Raw genomic sequence first — 22,647 nt, 5'->3', positions numbered from 1 at the left:
CGACCTAAAATGCCGACCTCTGGTGGTAACAGATGCTGGCATCTGCTCCAAAAGCATCAGTGGTGTCTCCAGACCAATATTTTGCCTGCTATAGAACCTGCCACGAAATGTCAAATGCAACTTCCATCACTGTTACTTAATATACTATTCAATGCAAAAATCTAAAGATCTCTAGAAATTGAAAAGGCGCCTGTGTCTTAAATATGACCACCCATGTTAGAACCACTTGTAACTGCTTGTGATGAGTGCTACCATGGCAATCATGGTCCTGCAACATACTGTAGTGGAACGAAATGCAATACAGCGTAGTGCAGTCAATGAAAATGTCTGGACCAGCCTTTATAGCCTTTTCCACCCTCCATCACATGGGCACTGTTATCTTGTAATCACGTGACGTGGCCACCATAAGGTGGCTTCAACTCGTCACTGCGCTCTCCCCTCCGTGCCTCTGCAAAGGCGTTGTATTGGTGTTTTTCGTCGCATTTTACTGTGTCTTCAACCTTATTTTGCAAAGTGTCATCTACTACCCTATCGTACTACCCAATACCATGTCATCATTATGTGCACAACATCTGCAGTTAATTTTGTAACACGTTTTGACTATTTTCACTGTTGGTGTACGTGTGAGGAGGGAGGAAGCACAGGAATCAGCGTTAGCCCTGGAGCACACTGAACCAATCATTTATGACAACTCAAGTGTGCTCCGTGGTAGTGGTGGAACATTGAAATAAGTAGCGCAATGTATACTATTTCTGATCGCGCATTTAGGATCTCACGAAAGGTGAAAAATATTCCACGAAGGGGGGAGCATGTGTTTCCCAAAAGAATTGAGCATGTGTTTCCCAAAAGAATTGTGCTTTGCCTCGTAACAAGTCGAAGAAGGTCTTGTGTTCGTAACATGTCAAAAACAGTTGCTTTTGATTACATGGTGGAACTCATTGAGATAGGTTTAACTTGCATTTTATTTGATCCTAGGAATAATGATAACGTCAATATCAGGTGATTTGTTTGTTCATGATATTACTCCAAAAATATGTTCATTCGCTTGATCTGTTTATTTATGAATTTAAAGAAACTGTTCACTGTGCTTGGTCCCATGTCTCCAATCATTCAAGTGCTTTAACGAATTTCTTAAGACCTATATTCAATTAATTTATTTAAATTATAATACTTCAACACAAAGGTTAAAACTGCCCCAGTGAAATAACTGTCACAGGCCACTTGAGATCGCCTGGTACCCAGAATATGCGATGCGGAAAAGAAGCTGTCTGCATAGAAATTGCACAAGTACGGCGTTGTCGATGTCGGATATCGATTTACTTTGTGTGAATAATGACGCCGAACTGTACAAAACAGGTCTGTTTTAATAAATATCTATATTGTCACGAATGAATAGGTGATGAAACAAAGAGTAACTGAGGAAACTGAAACGGTGAATGGGGCAAACTTGTGCCTAAAACAAAAAGGGAACAGAAAATAACAACAGAGCGTCGCGGGCGTCAAAGTCGGCTTAACAGCAGGATCGGACGCCAGGGCGAGACTGACTGCGGCTCGGCCCGCGGAGCCCCTTATGTACACGCGTGGGATTCTGGAACAATCGGCGTAAAAGGCTTGGCGCGTAGAACATTCAGAACTCGAACAAGCAACAGGATTCTTGAACTTACCAGAACACTAAATTGCAAGAATAAATAGAAGACACGTCGCTCCTAGGAATCGAACCCTGGCTCTTCACGTGGCAGGCAAGCACGATAACTGTTAGGCCACGGCCGCGCTGCCCACTTAGCCAGCTGTGCTCGCAGCAATATACATAGGTTCATGAAGTGGTGTCTAGGGCTTGACTTCAGTCTTCAGTCAAACTTGCTGGAAACGGAGCCCTCTAATTTCATTCGGCGAATTTTACGTAAGACAAATGTCAGACTACACTTGACGGGCCTGACAGGTACCTTATTCATATCCCGAAGCAACTGTCCGTAAAACCAATAGTTTATTTTAGAACGTCAACATTGTGAAATGCTGTTAATGAGTACTTCAGCGGGGCCAATAGTTAAAGAAATTTATCACCCGGCCTAGGATGGGCTATTGAAATATTTCTCGAGTGCTTAATAAAGAAAACAGCCCGAAAACAGCCACATAATCACCTCTTTAGATTATGTGCACTATTAAGGAGACATTTCTAGCGTCTGAAGTTCATAAAAAGTTGGTGTCCACGAAAATCAAACAGTGATCAGTGAAGTTGTGATGTTCATGTGTCCTTTGCGATTCAGCGCATTGTTAATCAAGTTGTCAACCTTTTTTTCGCTATGCGCCTTATGCCATTAGATTTTTTTTTATTTGTAAGGGGTGTCGGCGGGTACGGTAGCAGACGATGGAAATCTACCCTGTGCATCAGTTTCATCATTTCGCCCTGAACCTGGCCAGGTGTGCCAAAAAATGTTCGTAAAAACATCTGCAATTATGACTCAGAACCACTTTGTGGATCTGAAAGTAGTTCAGTACTACTGTTTTCTTCGTTGCGTGCTACAACGGACGCCTTTATATCAGAAAATTATAAGCAAAAAGACATAAAGCACTAACACAGCCGCAAGCACGCTGAAATTTAAACCAACCAAATTGAAAGGGGCACTGACACCCCAAAGGTCATATTTTTTTTATTGTCTAAAACAATGCAAATTGTAGTTTTCCCACACACGTGCGCCTTTTTATTTTTGGCGCTTCTCTCTCCCGCTCCCAGCTTCCTCGCTTCTTTTGATTTGTGATGTCAAAAATCATGAAATTTAGAAGCTTTGTATAGCATTTCTTAAGGTTTCTATAACATTTAATAATGGCAATCATAAAACATGTTTTTAAAGCAATTGCAAATGCACTACGGCCCTTCTTTTTTAAATACCAAAAATCGGAGTCCGGTGTGATGTTGCCTCCTGGATTTGTATCCTCCCTCGGAAAACATGGTGGCGCTCGATGCACATAGCAGAGGATGATCAGTAAGTCAGGGAGTCGAACCAAGTGGTCATTTTAGGTGCCCGATGACCTCTCAGACTTCAAAAAGGAAATCATCAAATGGTCAAAACAACTGGGTTTGGTGTGTGTGTATCGTAGTTTCGGTTGTGACTTTGCCAAAGCAGCCTTTCAGACATCAAGCGTCGTCTGCTCGCGGCACAGACGGAATAAAACCGGCTTTCCCCGGGCCACCAGCGCCCTTCTCTCCTGCTCCTCACCTCCTCGCTTCGGGTCGCGGTGGCAACGACAGTTTGGAACACAGAGGCGTGAAAGAAAGTCGACTCGCAGGGCTCCACAATATTGACGTCAACGCACTGGCGCAGATCACGCGAGAACTTCAAATTCGTCATTTGTAAATTGTTTTTTTACTTCACAAATACTGAATTTCCAAGTTTCAAATTTTGAGGGTACTGTCCCGGCATCGTTTTCAATCGTTTCGGATAATAGAAAAAAATATGATTTTGATGTGTCAGTATCCCTTGAAGCCACCCTATGGCGGAAAGTATGCCAGCGCCCTCTATCCACTGGTCGGGTAACTACTGAGATGGAAAGGTCTATACCAAGTGAATTGTAGTGCACATCTTTTTGTACTGCAAAGAACCTGCAGAAAAATTTTCTAAGATCTCCCAGATGATTGGCCCCACTGGCAAAGCTTTGTGGTAAGACGAGCAAACATAAAAAATTACCGAAGACGCCGAAAGAAAGGTGAACGATATTACAGCCCCTTGGGACTCGAAAGAAAGGTCGGAGCCAGCCGAGATTAATATCCTTGCCTCGTTGGTATTTAGCCACGTGGAGTCCTCGTCCTCATAGCAGGGTATCAGCAATGTGGCGAGGGTCCTGGTAACGGCCTCCTGCAGCTGATGTTCTCTGTCCGTGGTCTGCACACACAAGTGGGACCACACAGATTTGTGAAATCTCACAGAAGGAGGAAGAGCCGTACCGTAAAGTTTCTTTCGATGGTCCCTGGCAATCGACCCATGCATAGCAACATTGCCAGGAGACCTGGTACCAAGAGTTTATAGGTGTTTGTTGTCAACTTCGCTTCATAGTAGCATGACCTCAATTTAGACAACCTCAACATATTTTAATAATTAAACCAAGCCAGTCATGAGACTAAAACAGGCTATATAGGACCACTTTGAACATCGCTGTAACACTAATGTTTGTAGCAATTGTAAAACAAAAAATAAGGTGAATTGTTTTCATAATATATGTAACTAATGCAGCAAGAAAAAACAACAACAAGGAGGTGAATGCACTGCAGCTCCAATTGATTCCAGCTTCCTCGGTACTCCCCACCAATTTCCAATCAGGAAACTGATCTAATATCATCTAAGCTGATGGCTTTAAAGGGATACTGAACCCTTCACATTAAAAAAAAGTTTAACATGATCAACTCAATCAACCAAAGACAATTGCACCCTTATATTTTGAACGGTTGGCTATATTTTTCATTCCAAAGGACCGATTTCAGCGAGTGCTCGAAGATCAGCCATCAAAGAGCGCGATACAATTGGTCCAGCATGGGCAAAGCTGTTTAGGAGCTGGCATGGTTATGAGCTCCGCCACATGGTGTCGTCAACGCGTTACAACCTGGCCGTTTTTATCTGCCCCTCCCCACTCCCCGCAAGAGCTGAATAGGCCGGGAGAGAAGAGAAATCCGGTTTGACAGGGCTCGCGAAAACGCAGCTTGCTGGCGTACTTCTGTGGAGTGGCGCTGCTTTTAAGTGCATAGCAATGTAACGACATTCGGTTTATTCCTTGTAAAAAATGTTTTGATGTTTTAGGGGCGAAGCTCCTTAGGGTCTAGCGTTGTCCGGCGTCCGTGCTCACATCGATTGCCATCCCATCTGTCTTCTTAAAAAAAGAAAAAATGTTTGCACAGTCGACAGGATTCAAACCTGTGCGGGGAGACCCCAATGGATTCCTAGTCCATCGCCTTAACCACTCGGCCACGACTGCAGGACAAGTAGGGGGCTCTGAGATGCGGTAGTAACTCACGAGCTGGGGATGTCATGGATGAAACGTTGCATGTAGCCGCTCAACGTCTATACAGAAGAGGGTGCTGCGGTCAAATGTGTATATAATCGCGTCAAACTTTGCATGCATTGGCTCAACGTTTATAGACGAGAGAGCGCTGCGGTCAAATGCTCAACTGCGTATATAACCACGTTCCATACCACACATTCTATTTCTGACATGGATGAAAACGAACGAAAAGCTCGACATGCTGCGGCTCAGCGTCTACGCAGACGCAGACAACAAGCTACTCCGGAGAGGATAAAAAAAAATCAGCACCATCAGCACTACCTATGAACAAAATCAGTACCATCAGGACCACCAGAGCTTTGCCCCAATCAACATCATTCACCACGTGGAGATGCGGTCATTTTTTTTTTCCGAGTAAAAAAATTGTTGCCGCCGTGGTGTGGTCAGAACATGGTTGACATTTAGACAATAAAATAGGCATTTGAATTTCATTGCACTATCCCTTTAAAAGCACAGTCCCAAAATTCTTACGCCTCTCCCGATATGCATCTATAATCAGTGCTCCATCTCAAGATCTTAAAAAGTGAAAACTACTCTTGAAACGTTACCACCTCATCAGACTCGAGGCAATTCTTTTGATATGTGGAAGCAAAAAGATTTAGCTAACTGTCATGGTAACTTGACTAATTAACAGAAATCTGTTGATTAACTTTTTAATTATTGGTTTTAGGGACCATGTTGGAATCGCTGTATTAACTGCAATTACTATTAGAGGCCAACCAACTTAAAGAATGTTCTTTTATGTTAATCAAATGTTAATTCTTACGTTAAACAATAGTTTTTTATGTTAATCAATTGACATTTGTGTTTTTTCACTCAATTTAAAAATTGCACTCACATAAATAGTGAGGTTATTAACAATCAGTTCCTGCATGTACAGAGCTCAAATTTTCTTCAAAGGTGCATTTTAGTGCTACACAATACTATGTTCCACTAAAATAACATGACAATATATCAGTCATCTGTCCCAGTTTGAACTGCCAGCAGAATTGCCCTTCAGATCAGCATACTATATTCATTCTCGGAACTTCTGAAGTATCTCTTCAGGATTTCCAAGTTATACTACGCACCTCCAAATGCAATTAATAGATGCAACCAGCACAGTAGCTAGAAAAGAGTGCATGGCAAAAACTGAGACAGCTGCTACATACTCAGTTTGACAAAGTTAATGCAAACAGGCAATCACCTTTTCAAATTTTTCTCTTGGAATTGAAAGTATGCCAGTAAATTACCAGTCTGGGGAAGGTACTCATTCGGAACACCAATTTAAGCTGTTACATTTGATGAACGTCAATACTTTTCCTGAGTAAAATGCATAAAAGCACGGGTGTTCTGTTTGCGCTAGATATGTCGCACAGAGTACACATGCATGTTACTATGTGCCCCCAATCAACTTTCCAGACAACACTGAAAGAGCAACAGCACCTTTAAGAAATTTTGTGTCATCTAGCAATGCCATTTCAAAACTATGCAGGATGCTTAATTTTGGTTCAAACAGATTTTTTTTAAATAGGGGATGAGGGCCAGACAAGTTCCATCTTCGCTATGTCTTTATCAGGCGCGGCGGACAGTAGATGAGGGGATAATTGTCACGGTAACTTGACTAATTAACAAAAGTCTGTTAATTAACTTTTCAATTATTGGTTTTAGGGATTGTGTTGGATTTGCTGTATTGACTGCAATTATTATTAAGGGCAACCAATTTAAACAATGTGCAAGAAGGTAATAGTTTTTTTTTGTTTTTTTATGTTAATCATTCAACATCTGCGTTTTCTTTCGTGTGATTTAGAAATTGCGTTCAAAAAGAGTGTCACAAGAACTGCCCACAATGATGCTTGGAAGTGTGACATAGTCCTTGCAATCTTGTCGTCACTACCTCAGCAGTGCGTCTTTGGTGGGTGCGCCGACAAGTAACAACGGGACTGAAACGACTACGTCACTCTTCCAAGCGTCATTGTGGGCATATCTTGCAACACTCTTTTTGAACGCAATTTCTAAATCAGGGGAAAAGGCGAAAATGAATTATCTAAGAAACCATTACCTTTTCGCAAATTCCTCAAATTGGTCTTGCCTCTAATAGTAATTACTGTCAACACTGCAATTCCAACATGACCCCTAAAACCAATATTAAAAGTGGTCTCAGTGGCTGTGCTACAACACAGTCCACTAATCCGCTTGTTTTCGCCATGCAGGTTTTTGCTTCTGTCATCACCCACGTGCTGTTTCCTACACTGCTGACTGCTCTCTCGGACGACAGTCCGGGGTGTGCACTCCTCTCCCATGGGCACAGCGTGAACGGCTACTATCTGCCGTTTGTCAGTGAGTCATCACGTCTGGCTGCGCCGCCACTAGAGCACTGGATCCTCGACCAAGCATGGAAGGCACAATCGACATCGACACGTCCAGACGCCGCACCTATAAAGCAGCGACGACCACCAGCGGCACTTTGTGGGCTCGGTGGCTGTGCTACCACACAGTCCACTAATCCGCTTGTCTTTGCCATGCAGGTTTTTGCTTCTGTCATCACTCACGTGCTGTTTCCCACACTGCTGATTGCTCTCTCGGACGGCAGTCCGGGATGTGCACTCCTCTCCCATGGGAACAGCGTGAATGGCTACTATCTGCCGTCTGTCAGTGAGTCATCACGTCTGGCTGCACCGCCACTAGAACACTGGATCCTCGACCAAGCATGGAAGGCACAATCGACGCCGACACGTCCAGACGCCGCACCTATAAAGCAGCGACGACCACCAGCGGCACTCTGTGAGCTCGGTGGCTGTGCTACCACACAGTCCACTAATCCGCTTGTCTTTGCCATGCAGGTTTTTGCTTCTGTCATCACCCACGTGCTGTTTCCTACACTGCTGACTGCTCTCTCGGACGGCAGTCCGGGATGTGCACTCCTCTCCCATGGGAACAGCGTGAACGGCTACTATCTGCCGTCTGTCAGTGAGTCATCACGTCTGGCTGCGCCGCCACTAGAACACTGGATCCTCGACCAAGCATGGAAGGCACAATCGACATCGACACGTCCAGACGCCGCACCTATAAAGCAGCGACGACCACCGGCGGCACTTTGTGGGCTCGGTGGCTGTGCTACCACACAGTCCACTAATCCGCTTGTCTTTGCCATGCAGGTTTTTGCTTCTGTCATCACTCACGTGCTGTTTCCCACACTGCTGATTGCTCTCTCGGACGGCAGTCCGGGATGTGCACTCCTCTCCCATGGGAACAGCGTGAATGGCTACTATCTGCCGTCTGTCAGTGAGTCATCACGTCTGGCTGCACCGCCACTAGAACACTGGATCCTCGACCAAGCATGGAAGGCACAATCGACGCCGACATGTCCAGACGCCGCACCTATAAAGCAGCGACGACCACCAGCGGCACTCTGTGGGCTCGGTGGCTGTGCCACCACACAGTCCATTAATCCGCTTGTCTTCGCCATGCAGGTTGGTAAACCCTATGATCTTTTTGCTAAGAAATCTAGCAACTACTTTTTGGTACAGCTGCCGAGCCCGCAGTGTTGCCTTGCCGTCTGTGCTAAATGAGTTCATGTTGTCCATTTTTTACTGCTGCTGTCAGGCAAAGTAGAAACAAACCCAGGGCCTGACGATGCCATGCTTGTTGAACTGCAAAAACTGTCTGCCGGTCAGTCTCAACTACTTGCTGAGGTACAAGGACTCAAATTCCAACTGCAAACAACCGTCAAAACAATGTCTGAACTCTGCAAGCGAATGGCCGAACTAGAAGGCCATTACCAAAGTTTTGCAACTGTGCGAACTGAACTAGAGACAACCCGAGCTGACACCGCCCAGACGGCTCGCCAGGTCTGTGACCTGGAGGCCCGTGTGGATGATGCCGAGAATCGCTCCCGCCGAAACAACTTGATTTTTTATGGCCTTCCTGATCCCACTGCCTCAGAAATGTTTGCCCAGTCGGAACAGAGAGTCATTCGCCACTGTTTTAATCTCTTCAACGTCACTTTGGACCCTAATGAAATAGAATGTACACATCGCCTCGGGCATTATACAGCTGACCAGTGCCGCCCAATAATTGTAAAGTTTGCCTTTTTCAAAACCAAAAAGTTCATCCTTTCAAATGGCCCAAAGTTGAAGGGCACAAATTACAGCATCGGCAAAAACTTCTCTCGTCCTGTTCGTAACGCTCGGAGGCACCTTGTTGCTTTTGCTAAAACCAAATCTGTCACGTTTTCTCTCCGCTACAAAACCCTGTTCATCGGTTCTAAACGCTATGTTTTTGATGAGGCAACAAAAACTGTAAAAGAAATAGCATAGCGATCACCCCGCTATCAGCGAGTAACACAACACCCTCAGACTACTGCCCGAACAAATCTTTCTTTTTCTGCAATCTTTACAAACATACATAATTTCCTTCAGAAGTGCAAACTCATGTCCAATCTTGTGTCGTCATCTGCCAGCAATTTACTGATATTAACTGAAACATGGCTGACTAATGACGTCACAGACTCTGAGGTGTTGGCTGATCTACCGACTTTCCACCTCTTTTGTAACGATCGTAAAGGGCACTCGAGGGGGAGGTGTCCTTATTGCCGTTAGCCAACATTTGTCATGTTCTGTTCTCAACATTATGTCTGACCTAGAAATATTATGGCTTATCTGCCAAGTAGCTCCTCAAACTGTTCTATTCGGCGTATGCTATAGACCCCCGCATAACAGTCCCGACTTTCCCCTTAAGCTCAATCACATCTTGAAGGGATACTACAACAAAATTTCGGCGCTCATTTTTTGGTCTATATGTGTTCAAAGGAGCAGCATCACATCGAACATACCAATATTTTGTCAAAAAAGTCACGAAAAGGAATTTTAAAACGAATTAAACGATTAGCAAAGAGCACCTGGTGCATGTCGCTAACGCCTCGCTTGTAATGCTCGTCTAAGAACCTTGGCAGCTAGTGACGGAGGTTGTCTCGCCTCCGGCCACGACGAGAGAAGAGGGGCAGGACGAACTCCCCTCTTCCCGAGAATGCCTTTTGTGTGTCGCAGAAGTCGCTATTGTCCCCCTACAAGATTACAGAAGATTAACCCGTCACTCAAAATTCGTACAAAAGCAGCCACTTTCTTTGGCTGGAATGACTAGGCCATCCTCTCGACGTCAGCCTCGCCGTAGCTTTGCTCGTCCTGAGACGACCTACGTCACGATTGCGTTGGATGTCACGAGGTCTCCACTGGGCCTTCTCCGAGCGCTTGCCAGAGTGGGCCGTTTATAACGACCCACTCTGGCAGCCACCAGCCACCAGGCTCAGACACCCACCAGGCTCAAAATACAAACGTGCGATTGTCATTTACGGATATTGTGGATCATATTCAACCTATTTTTGAACACAACGGGAATATTTCAAATTTCGTTAAAGTATCCCTTTAAGTCAACTTACAGAACACCCCAACGCACATATCCTCCTTTTTGGAGACTTTAATTACCCGAATGCTGATTGGACTAGCTCGTCAAATCTAACTGTGGGTAACGCAGAAACGAGGGAATTTATGGAAGTATGTCTCAACTTCAATCTCGCCCAATTGGTATCAGAACCAACACGCATATCAAACAAATCTGCAAATGTTCTAGACCTAATACTACAGTGCAACCCGTTTAGAACGAACCCACGTACAGCGAATTATTGTCAACATCGAACTCACAATAAATTTAAATAAAAATGCATGTAAAAAGTACTTTTTATAACGAACAACATATTGGCTATATCGAACTCCCCCCCCCCCCCCGGGAAGGCTCCCAAAAACGCGCAAACAATCGTATTCTAGCCTGTCCCTTCCCCCCCCCCCCCCCCCCCCAAGAAAGAAAAGTAGGAAAGAAGGAAAATTTCAAAAGCTCAAATTGCAAACACAACTGAGCAAAGAGAAGATTCAGAAGGGGAGAAAGCTTAAAAATACACCCTGTGTGCACGCACAGAACAAAAAAACTTTTCATCCCAAAACGGTTGCACACGAAGAGAAGCGATTCAAAAGGGGAGATAAGCTAAAAAAGAAACTCTGCATGCATGCATGAAAAAAAAAGAAAAAATATCTCTTCCACGCGTTGTTACAAGGCGAAAGCGAAGAGATGAGAAAGAAAGAGAAGCTCTCGCTTTACAACAAACGCATCATGGAAGTTCGTTGTAAATGGTTTTTGCCATATCGAATTACTTGATGTATCGAACTGATCGTAGCGTTTCCTGCTGTTCGTTATAAACGGGTTTCACTGTAACAAGTCAACCGGACAGCTTATCATCCATTACTTTCCTCCGCGAAATCAGTGCCCACAGAGTTATTCACGCTGTTTTTGAGTTTCTTCCGATAGCACGGCAAACATACAAGAAAACAAACCGTCTCTATGATAAAGGAAATTAAGACGCCATAAATAATGAATTGAGCACGTCTTTAGATCTTGTGAGTCATCTTTTCATGACCGATCCATGAACGAAAATTGGTTGATTTTCAAAAGCAAGATAGAAGAACTGGTAAATAAATTCATTCCGAAAGTCAGCTTTTGTGCCAATTGCCAAAAACCATGGCTCACCAAAACTCTGAAAAGACTAAAAAATAAGAAAAAAAGACTATTCCGTGCAGCCAAGCAAAGGACAACCCCTTGTGCTTGGGACAAATACTATGCAGCTGAAAACGCGTATCTGTCTGCCATCCGATGCGCTAAGCACTCTTTCTTTCACACCAACCTACCTAATATCCTACTCAACAACCCCAGGAAGTTCTGGCAAATTGTAAACCCTCAGCAGACGCACACTGTTTCCCTTAGAAAGGAATCGGGTGAAGTTGCTAATGATCCGGAGTGTGCAAACATGTTTAACACCGCTTTTTCATTAGTTTTCACCGAAGAACTGTACACGCCATTTCCCATGTTTGTTCCTAACATAGTGAGAGCAATGCCCCCGTCACTTTTTTCGCAGATAGCATTTCTTCTGTAATCGATAATATCAAACTGTATTGTCACCCGGCGTAGATAAAATCAGCTCTAAATTCCTAAAAAATACTAAGTATGCGAGCACAGCGTATTTGTGCTTACTGTTCACTCAGTCCCTCACCACAGCCATCATACCAGAGGACTGGAAAAGGGAAAGGTCGTTCCAATATACAAATCAGGTAACAAAGATTCTCCACTAAATTACCGTCCCATTGAGAACTATAAGTGCAGAATATTTGCTGGTATAGAAGTATGGGCTTTTTTTCAAACTTTCCGTTGGTGCGACCTGCATGCATTTTTTTCCTATAAGTACGGGGACATGGCCTGGGAGGATCAACTTTTGAACCGTTCCCTTAAATTGATTCAAACTTTGAGGGTGAATTGAATCCCATTAGGATTGGTGACATCTAAAGTTTCAGTCTTGTAGGCCAATTCTACAACACACAGTGCTTAAAAAGCTCCAGAAAAAAGTGACTTCAGGAGGAAATGTATTTAAAAAATATAATAATGGCAATCCACAAAATGTTTGTTTTAATGGGAAGTAGAATACCTATAGTGCAAGTTAAGGTAAAAATTATTTGTACAAAATGCAATTCTAGAGAAAAACAATAACACCCACAAAGAGCAAAAGATTTTAACAAATTTCTGCGTTTTATAATCTTCAGTTTTTGTCAGCAAGAATTTTGCTTTTTCATATCATGAGTACCTTAACTTGTTCTTTAAGAAATTTCAGTCCAGGACACCATTGAATGAAATCTTTATACTTTCAAAATGTCAAATGATACATTTCTTCATACCACATTTCCTGCCAAAAAGTGAAGCCGAGAAAAATGCATTTGAAGTTTCAACTTTAGGTTTCTTTCTTTTCTGAGTGCAAGGTAGGCAAAACTCGCCTGGAACATTGTTAGCACCTTCCTCTTCAAGACTGTTGTTCCCCTGGCAATAGCTACCAGTTTGTGTCATTTGTAGGCAAGCTAACGCTTGTAGCATGCATTCCTTGACAGATAAACTGGCAAGAACTAAAAGGCAAATCATACTAAGGAAGAACAGCAAAGCAGGAATATTATCTAATGTGGAAGATACTGTGAAAGGATGTTGCTGAAGATGTCACAATATCGCATCACCGGGCAGGACCAATCGTAAACTCTGTTTCGGGTCTCAACCAGTAAGATTGCTCTTACCAAATTTTCTGGATTTTTTCTGTTTGGATGTAAAGGGTTCTCCTGGCAATTAATACTTTTGAATGCTGAAAGTCTCTACGGGATAGATCTAGGTTAAATGGCGCTTCCAATGAGGGTGAGATGTTCTGGCTATGTTAAACGGGTATGAAGCAGCGCTAAATAAAAAACACACAAAACTTGCTTTATGCTGACTCGGAGGGCTGCCGACATGTCGAAAATAATTTATTTTGAGATAAATCCGGCATGTATAAAAAGGAAATTTTCTGAAATTATTCTTTGGAAGTTAATAAACATAAAAATATACTTTTTGAAAAAAAAAATTTTTTCTGAAAATTTTGAATTCCGAGGCTATGTCCCCCCTTAACTGTGCAAGTTTGCTACGGGGGTTATATTTTTCATTCGACTCATCGGCGAAAATATTAAAACTATACTCCGCGACAACTTATCTTTGCAATGCAGTGGAAGGTACAGGCCTGCATTCCCTCTCCGATTTGGTGTGTACGCGGGCTCTCCTCCTCTCCGCATCTCCGGGGAGAGGAGGAGAGACCGCGCACACTCAAAATGGGAGAGGGAACGCAGGCCTGTACCTTCCACTGCATTGCCAAGAAAAGCTGTCGCAGAGTATAGCTCCCGATTGCACGTTTATGTCGATTATAATAGACATATGCGGGTTTATCGATGCAGTTTTGCCGCATCGATCACAAATATATAAGTGCACCTTATACAAAGGTTTAAAAAGTATAAAAGTGCCGAAAACAACAAGGACCGCGACAAAGTAAGACAACACAAGGGGCACTCACGACTGTTGTATATTCGGAGAGAACTCCTACCGAGACAAAGTAAGACAACACAACGGGCACTCACGACTGTCGTATATTCGGAGAGAACTCCTTCCGAATGCACAGAAGTTGCGAGTGTGATTTGTGTTGTTCTTACTTCGTCTTGGTCCTTGTTGTTTTCGTCACTTTTATACTTCTTAAACTTTGAGCCAACTAGTCCAATTAACCACTCTGCCTACACAAAAGAGCAACTTAGTATATAGCAATTTTTTTCTCATAGAAGGATGGGACTTAAGGCCGGAAAATTTGGTACACGTATTAAATGTGCATGCAGCTGCGCACAAGAAGGCTGGAAAACGTTTGTCGACAGCCACCACAGACGGCGTACTCACCAGGGGTATCCAGGTGTTGACGCTGAGGGAGGTGTCGAGACAGCGGACGTAGTGCCACCAGCGGGGAGGCACGAAGAGCACGTCACCAGGCTCCAGGACCACATGGTAGGGCTTGAGGAGCTGCCAAGTTAATGGGTGCACTCCAAGTTATAACCGAGGTTCCGTGCTTTCGGGCTTCATTTTTCTTCAAATCAGGGGGTGTTCTTTCGAGGTTTGTTTTTTCCCACAAATTTCGGGTTTTTCGGTATATAAATTTTTTTTCTGTCAGACGAAAAATTGGAGTTTATCATCGCTTGTGTTGAAGAAAATGGGCCACGTGCATGAAATTCCCCAACTTCCGGGAAACGTACGCACAGCCTGAGTACTTAGAAAATGTCCCCGCACCAGTAAAAAAAGGTGATGAGATATTGGGGGTGGTTCTGAAGCAAATATAGAAGCCTCGCGGGCAGTTTATTGAAAGTTGCGTTCTAGGTCGACAAAAAAAAAGCTATAGACAATTTCTTTCTTTTTTTTTTGTGAAGCAGGGTATTTTGAAGTTAAGGACAGCTTCCGTTGGGAGTTTATCAATATTCACCAAGTTTGAAAAAAAACAAAAAACAAACCTTGTGGGTTAATTTTCGGGGTTTATTAATACTTACCAAAAGCACGGAACCCTAGTTATAACTAGGGTTCCGCGTTTTCGGTATCAAATTACTTCAGATTCAGGGGTTATTTATCAGTGTTTATTTTTTCTCTTGGAATCAGTGTTTTTCGGTGTTTAATTTCAATGCTGGAAAGAAATCGGTGATTATCGGGGCTTGCGTTGCAAAGTGACTGCATAATTACTAGAAAAACCATGGCACACCTCACATTATACACATTTATTGTACAGACACCAAACACGTCACACAATTAACATACATATTGAAATAACAGAAAGCGTGACGCTTTCAGAAGCACGATATCAAAACTTAAACTTATTGAAAAAAATTGACACATAGATTGTCAAAGAGTTGTCAGTCATCGGAGCACGTTCCTTGCGGCTGAGGAAACACAGTCCAGAAAACGCACGCTCCACGTTCGCGCTTGAAACGGGGATGGCGAGAAAATCAAAAGAAGCTTTTGACAAGACCGGCCATTCCTTGCTGAGCGCTCTCCACAAGCTGCCAATGCAAACTTTTGCAGATGGAACTTTATGCAATGAATAATCTAGGAGTTCCTTTTTTAACGATGGTAGGTCGGCAAAGCTCAGGAACGGGGCAAAGTACATGGTTTCAAAAGAACGGGACGACTCCAAGGACAGTTCAGTGGGGCTATGTTCCGGGTCAACAAGAAAAGAAAGCGGGCTAGAAGATTCTTTCAGTAAAGCTGCCATTTTTTCCGCAGCTTGAATTCGGTGTTTTTCGGTTTTTACCGATCCAGAAAAAAACAAGTCGGGGGTTAATTATCGGTATATACCGAAAACACAAAACCCTAGTTATAAACCTTGCGTCGGGACGTTACGTACTGTAAATGACTTTTATTTTATAGAAATTAATATTTTGCGAAAGTTTGGGTTTAGGAATATTTTGAAAATTTTGGGATTGTCTGTGCTACACTCTATGTTCTTCTGGCAATATATTTTCGTGATCGATTCTTCGCAAAATTTGTTGAGTCGCAAAAATTGCAAAAGTTAGATTCTCAAATTAAGTTGCTTACAGTACATTATAGGGATGCACACTGATGCCTAAAACACATCCCCAGTAATTTGGGACTTGAAGAGAAATATCATGGCATGAAAGGCTTGTTTTGCAGAGCACACCTTTGAAATTAGTCTAGGTTTTTTCCGGATTTATTACTACTGCTGGTTCTGCAGACTATAAATGTGACTCAAGGCAGCAAGGACGGGGTCAACTTCTTTACCAGTCACTAAGAACTGTGAGTGAAACTCATGCACATTATTTAGATCAGTGGTTGTCAAATGGGGGTCCGTGAAGGCCTTCTCGAGATCCCTAAAGCCTTCAATATCAGTCGAGCAGAGCACTGAAAGTTTGTTTTTATTGATGCTGGCTGCCCCACAAAGTTAAAGAGACGAAACCATGTGCACTGATTAAGTAGAGTTGATTGTTTTCTGCTTCAGGGCTGCGAAGTTGGTTTGCATCCATTTACTTTTTTTGATTTGCCCTCTTGTCATTGCAGTTGTTCAATATTGCCCCCGGCCCTCCAAAGTTTCAGTGATTGAGAACCACTGATTTAGGGTAAGTTCATTCTCTTCAAGGAAAAGAATGTCTGTATATGATAAGCAACTTTTTTCTCCACATTTCTTCCACACATAATGTGGATGTTGACTACACCAAAAGCTATGCCAGCAGCTTCCATGAGGGCTTTTCTTCTTGGATTTAGCGAGCACCAGTGTTATACGAAGCAATTCAAGGTAGGTATGCACAAAGAAAAAAACCTTTTTCTGTTAATGCAGCAATCTATTTACAACAGCAGTATTGCATGTCTCCAGGAGTTAGAAATGCATGAATAAACAAAAAGGAAATCTAGTGCTCAGCACAAGGCTGCCTATATGTTGAGGTTGAGATTCATTGCTCTACAATTTAATTTATTTGATGGAAAGGCATATTATTCTTGAACTTCGAGGTTCTTGCACATGTTTCAGATGTTTGAGATGAGTTCCAGACGAGGTCATTTTCCCAGTATCCTTCATAGGCAAGAACGAATGTAGATTCCAGATTTTGTCACTTTGGCAATACTATTGGGTATTAAACCCACACCATGAGTTCAACTGGTTAAGACGAGCTTGACACGTTTCATGTCAATAATTGAATGAATATTTAGCACAACTCGAATAGTTATTCTTTACCATATGATTCAAGGGATGCTGCAATGGTTTATACTAAGCAATAACAAGTTGTTGGCTATATTGAAGTACTAAATTAAAGCAACTGCCTTAACTGAGGTACTACATGCTTCTCCTTTGCTAACTTCTAATCACATATGGGCATATGTTTTAAGACTTCTTAAAAGACAGACGCTATTGGTCACAAATGTGACAGCACGACGAATCACTATGAGAATTCTGTTGGTGGTGTTTGTTTCCATTTATCCCATTCATAATCAAGTTCAAGTGGCCTCAATCTATACCCGAAAAGAGATCGGAAATCCAATCTTTTAACCCTTTCCTGACCGCGCCCATAGGCCATTGATCACCGGTAATCAATGATTTCCAAGCGCTGTCAAAACATTTAATTTGGTGCAAAGAATTATGTTTCCCAATCTCGTAAATAGCCGAAGAACTCTAGTTTGAATTTCAATGTAGTTTTGAGCTCTATCACAAGCTGATGGGCTGTCAAAAACAGTCCTGGGAACGGTGGTTGCACTTGTCTAACATGGCTAACTGGGGTACCGGACATTTCATCGAACGCCGTCTCATTGAATCACTCGACGCCGTTTCATCGAATTTCTCTTTACTGAATTTTGGAGTAATATACTACTTTTTACATAATTTATTATCACTTTTGAAATAGTTTTGACGCCACTCTAAATTCACCAGAAATAGAATTACTACCCGGTGAATCTTTTTTCCACCTAAATGTTGGCTACTGAATCATAGAAGGTAGCTATCAAATCAAAACTTGAGTGGATACGCGACTTATTCTTTTCTGGAGAGATAGGCGGCTGTTCTCGGCCACACAATTTTTCCCACTCCATCCCTCTATTTATTCACGAGTGAAAGGCACTTTCTTAAGAGGGAAAGAGCTATTCTCCGCAGCGCCTTTTTTATTTTGCATTTGTTGATTTACCTCTGTTTTCATTTTATCCTAATGGGTTCTGCGAGCACCCAAGTAAGTAACCCCCACATCCTAAACACACATGTGGACGTGACGACGAGACGCGGGGCTTTCAGCTTAAAACGCGATTTACTATTCATCGAAGTACGCGGGACTCAGCCGCTCAGCTGTGCGGCCGCAAACTGCAGCGCACGGAAAGGCGCGGGGCGAGCGCCGCACCCGCTCGTGCCATCAATAAATCGACACAACTCTAGCTCTCCTGAGAACGTACGGCGCCCTTTCTCAACACGGGCGGGAAATGGTGATGCGAGTCCCGCCGGTCCGCCACGGTCCGGCTACGGTGGTCCGGCGTCCGGCAAATCCTCCCCTCCGCGCCTCCATATTTATCTGTGCAATAAATATTTTGTGAACTCTTCTATTGAAAGTGTATCCAGGCAGCAAAACAGCGGGGAAGGGGGGAAGGTGGGTATTCCTCAGCACTCTTTAAAGGTTGCTGGGGTTCCCTGAGACCAAAAAGTTTGAGAACCCCTGCTAGAAGAATAGCTTTCTTTTTAAGAACATGTTGTTCTTAAAAAAGACGCGTCTCCCCTTCTCGTTAATTTATTGCAACCGACAGAACCATGGACCTGTCAGATCTTCGAAATGCAGTATATATACTGGATGTCGAATATCTGGCAGGTCTATGGTTCTGTCGGTTACAATAAATTAACAAAGAGGGGAGACACATCTTTTCGGGTCCCTGTCAAAACGCCGAAAATGAAGAGGCCGAGTCATGAAAAGGCCGAACGTCAATACACCGAAAAATTGAAATGCTGAAAAATCAAAATGCCGAATAATCAAAATGCCGCAAAGACATCACGCCGAAAACCACATGAAAAAAAAAAAGAAAACATGTTTTTTTGACTATTGCTTGCTCGTTTTCTGCCAGATCACTTTCCACTGACACGAGCCTGTTTAACTCGTTCTGCAAAGGCACCATTATCAGTAGATTAAAATGATGTGAAATTTCGTGTTTTTCTATCTGTCGTAAAGCTAGGCATATCAGTCGGACAGGACAGCTCTTATTGGTCAGCAGAAGAAAACAGCGCTGCCTAGTGTTCAGAGTACAAGAGCAGCAGCAATGTGTGGCAGTAATAATTTCATTGATTCGGAAGGAAATGGACGAAGATGCCGTTGTGGTGTGCTCCCAGAAAGGAAAAGCAAAACTTAGCTGCAAAGACAGTTACGTTTACATGCCTGACAAGAAAGTAGGTTCTAGACACTATTGGGGGTGCGAGACGCGAGGCGAATGCAACACTGGAGTGATTACCGACCGTCCAGTAGAAGGTACTCACAAGATCATCTCGAAGACAGTGACCCACGCAGGCCATGCTCCGGATATGTGCAGAGTTACAGTTCTTCGTACTCAAGAACGGATCAAAGCTCTGGCGGCGGCCTCGGGTGAGGCCGCAGCCAGAGCTTTAACCTGGATCACACTGCCAAGAAAATTTATCTAGCCAAGTAACTTTAGCTTCCACTATAACTGTAGTGGAAGCTAAAGTTTGAGTGAGCGCTTGCTCGGTAAAATACCGAGCAAGCGCTCACTCAAAATTTGAAGATAATCACGAAAAAATAGGGGGTGGGCACATGTGAGGTCATCAATTCACATATATATGTATTTTGCATATTTTTTCAGGCGTTTCAAATTTTGGGGGTGGGCGCTTAGAGTGGAATGGGCAGATGGACAGTATTCTACGGTAGGTGATATTTCGGCATTTTGATGTTTTAATGTTTTGACTTTTCGGCTTTTTGTAGTTACGGCTTTTTAAATTTTAAGTGTTTTAAATTTCGGCCCTCCGATAATTCAGTGTTTTGATTTTTGGCGTTTCGAATGCCACCCCGTCTTTTCCCCCGTATCATGGGCCACAGAGACAGATCACTGCTTCAAGGGTGGCTTTGTCTTGAAGCAGAACAGGTTTCTTCAAGGACGAAGTTATATACGCCCTTGAACATCACTGCACATAATGATTACAGCTTTAAAAAGTGTTGTCATTGTTCCCATTTCTTATTGGCCACGTTATTAGAGGTCATCATTTACTAAAAGAAAAGAATAGAAGGTGACAAAAAGGTTTCTTTCTTTTATATATGTATAGATTTATAAATTATAATAAATATTAAAACACTGCTATCCTCCTGGCGCTAAAGAGAAATATATTTTCTAGGTGTAGAATTCCTACTGCTCAAGTAGACGGCGTTCGATGAAACGGCTTCGATGAAACGGCGTTCGATAAAACTGTGTTCGATGAAACGGCTTCAATGAAATGGTGTTCGATGAAACGGCGTTCAATGAAATGTCTGGACCCAGGCTAACTGGTTGCATCAGTCATCGTAACAAAGTTGGCGTTATTTACATAATTCAACTGTATTGTGGCATATTTTTTAAACCTCAAGAACTCTGGGGACAATTCAAATGATGTTATAGGGGTCACCTAACAGATGTTTGTCGGTAAGCATCACTAAAATTTCCAATGCTGTCCTGAGCCAGCGTGCATGTTTTGTGTTCCCAACAAGGTGGACAAAGATGCTAAATATGAAAGAACTGCAATCAAGGCTATGAAAAAGCCAAGGTAGAACACAAACAAACAACTCTGCTGGGGATGTGAGGCGTATTATCTGTGTTTTAGCAATATAAGCATTCCTTCATTGAAAAGTACACGCATTACGGAGGCTAACTCTGACGGACCGAAAACGGATAACGTCAGTTAGGGTACGTTAACTTTCAGAAGGGATACCAGTGGGTGGGTCTGGGGCACATTTTCTGTATTCTGAATTTTTCTTGTTTGTTGTTTAATTTGACATAGCTCTAGAAGTTTGGCATTTACATGTTTTTTGCACATAGATTGTACTTTCAAGAAATAAAATTTTTAAATATTTTTCCCGCATTAGTTTGACCTGTTTCTTTTGAAAGAACAACTAATTGGCCACATTTTGATGTGTCATATTTCTCCATACGCAAGTTAGGAAAATAAAAGCGTTTGCACAAATACTTCGAAAATTGCTACTTTTCCCGCGGTCAGGAAAGAGTTAAATGGGCCAGTTCACACCGGTCAATTTAGGTCGAATGAACCCAAGTGGGACACTGCGACTTTGGTAACGGCCAAGTGGTCTCCAATTTGCGATTAGAAAAGCTATCCGGCAAAGACCGAGTGGTTTTTTCCAAGAGCCGCATTTGCTCCAACATTTTTTGGATGCTAGAATGCACAGAGCTTCTTTACGGCTGCCGACATTCGGAGGCCGCGTTCTTGACCGACTTAACGTCTGCCTGAACGTCGAGGGGTTGGGGTCATCACCATGGCTGAGATTTGGACGTTCTGGGATCCTTGCCGACCGGGATCCTTCGAGACCGAAGACATTTGTGACCCACCTAGGGTAGAAACGGCCTCATCTGTCGCGGTTGTTTTAAAGGGCCGCGTCGACTTCCTTTTAGCCGTACGCCAGATTTTTTGCATACTCCGATATTAAGGAAGGAGCAGTGTGGCGCTTTGTGATTTCACAAGGCGCCAGACTCTGTGGCTTTGTGCTCGCGGGGAGATTCGGGAGAGCAAATCGCCCGAATGTATCTTCGGCACTGCCCATGTCTGCCGTAAACTCTGACATCAGAGTCCCTAAGCCCTTTTGGTTTTGGTGGAACTTTGTTCGTTCATATCACAAAATATGCAATTCTACAGCGAAAACAATAAGGGTAGTCTCCTCTTAGCATAACATAATGTTTCATGTAAAAACATTCATCTTTTTCTTTTTTCCTTCTTGAATGTTTAGAATTGTTTAGTCTAAGGGAAGATGGGGAGGGAATTGGGGAGGAAAAGGAATTTGTGTTAGCCTCATAAATGCACCTTTCTGAAGACTAAAAACAACAGCACTTGCAAACAAATTTTGATGCTCATTTCTTGTTCTTAACAGGAAGCATTTATTCTAAGAGAAGTGAAAAAATTGTTCCACTTTAACTCACAAACAGACTCCACAGACAATTAAACTTGTCCAAGCAGAGATGTATGCTTTTCATTTAATGCCTCCTCCACCTTCTGAGGACCTGCAGCACACGTCCTGGACTCATTCATGCCAATCCCTTAAATCTGCGATAGCCAGTACTCCTGCTGTCCGTGGTCAGATGTGACAGGACATACCTTTGTTTTGGGAAACCTGGCCACATCAATCTTCTCCAGGTTCACCTGGCTGAAGATGCTCGACTCCTCGAAGGGAATTCTCGTGGGGTACAGGGAGTTTGACATCTCTGGAGGAAAGAGGGTCCACGCTTTCCTGGAAAGGAGTTCGCCTGCCAGTTTTTACGAGGGCGAGAAAGAAACTGCACACTACAACGTTTGATCGTTAAAAGCAAACTAGAACGATCGAGGTAATTTTATTTGGAAACTAAAAACTAGTCCCACCACTCTCTATTAACAAAAAAACACAAGTAATAACTAATTTTCGAGAATTACTACAAAAATAACTTGTTATCGGTAACTCGATTACTTAAAATGCATATTGCACAAGTGTTGAA

At 43.0% G+C, this 22,647-nt stretch overlaps 1 protein-coding gene, 1 non-coding gene and 1 pseudogene across 2 annotated transcripts in view; 1 reads left to right on the top strand and 2 right to left on the bottom strand.

Annotated features, from left to right (window-relative positions):
- The window catches only part of LOC8028988 (HSPB1-associated protein 1), a gene marked incomplete at its 5' end in the record, with an annotated part of 36,808 nt that extends 14,402 nt beyond the window's left edge, over positions 1-22,406 (bottom strand). Inside the window, 3 exon segments of the mRNA XM_042290284.1 lie at positions 3,771-3,878; positions 14,356-14,475; positions 22,274-22,406. Coding sequence (XP_042146218.1) covers positions 3,771-3,878; positions 14,356-14,475; positions 22,274-22,406 — 361 coding nt within the window.
- Trnap-agg lies at positions 4,881-4,962 on the bottom strand. The gene has a single exon. It is a non-coding gene; the product is annotated as a tRNA-Pro (tRNA).
- LOC121835788 lies at positions 8,481-9,372 on the top strand (annotated as a pseudogene).
- Positions 22,407-22,647: the final 241 nt, after the last annotated feature.

Source organism: Ixodes scapularis, unplaced genomic scaffold, assembly GCF_016920785.2.
Source record: "Ixodes scapularis isolate PalLabHiFi unplaced genomic scaffold, ASM1692078v2 PGA_scaffold0__279_contigs__length_252992795, whole genome shotgun sequence".
NCBI classification, from domain to species: Eukaryota; Metazoa; Arthropoda; class Arachnida; order Ixodida; family Ixodidae; genus Ixodes; species Ixodes scapularis.
This window is presented reverse-complemented; position numbering and strand designations above follow the sequence as displayed.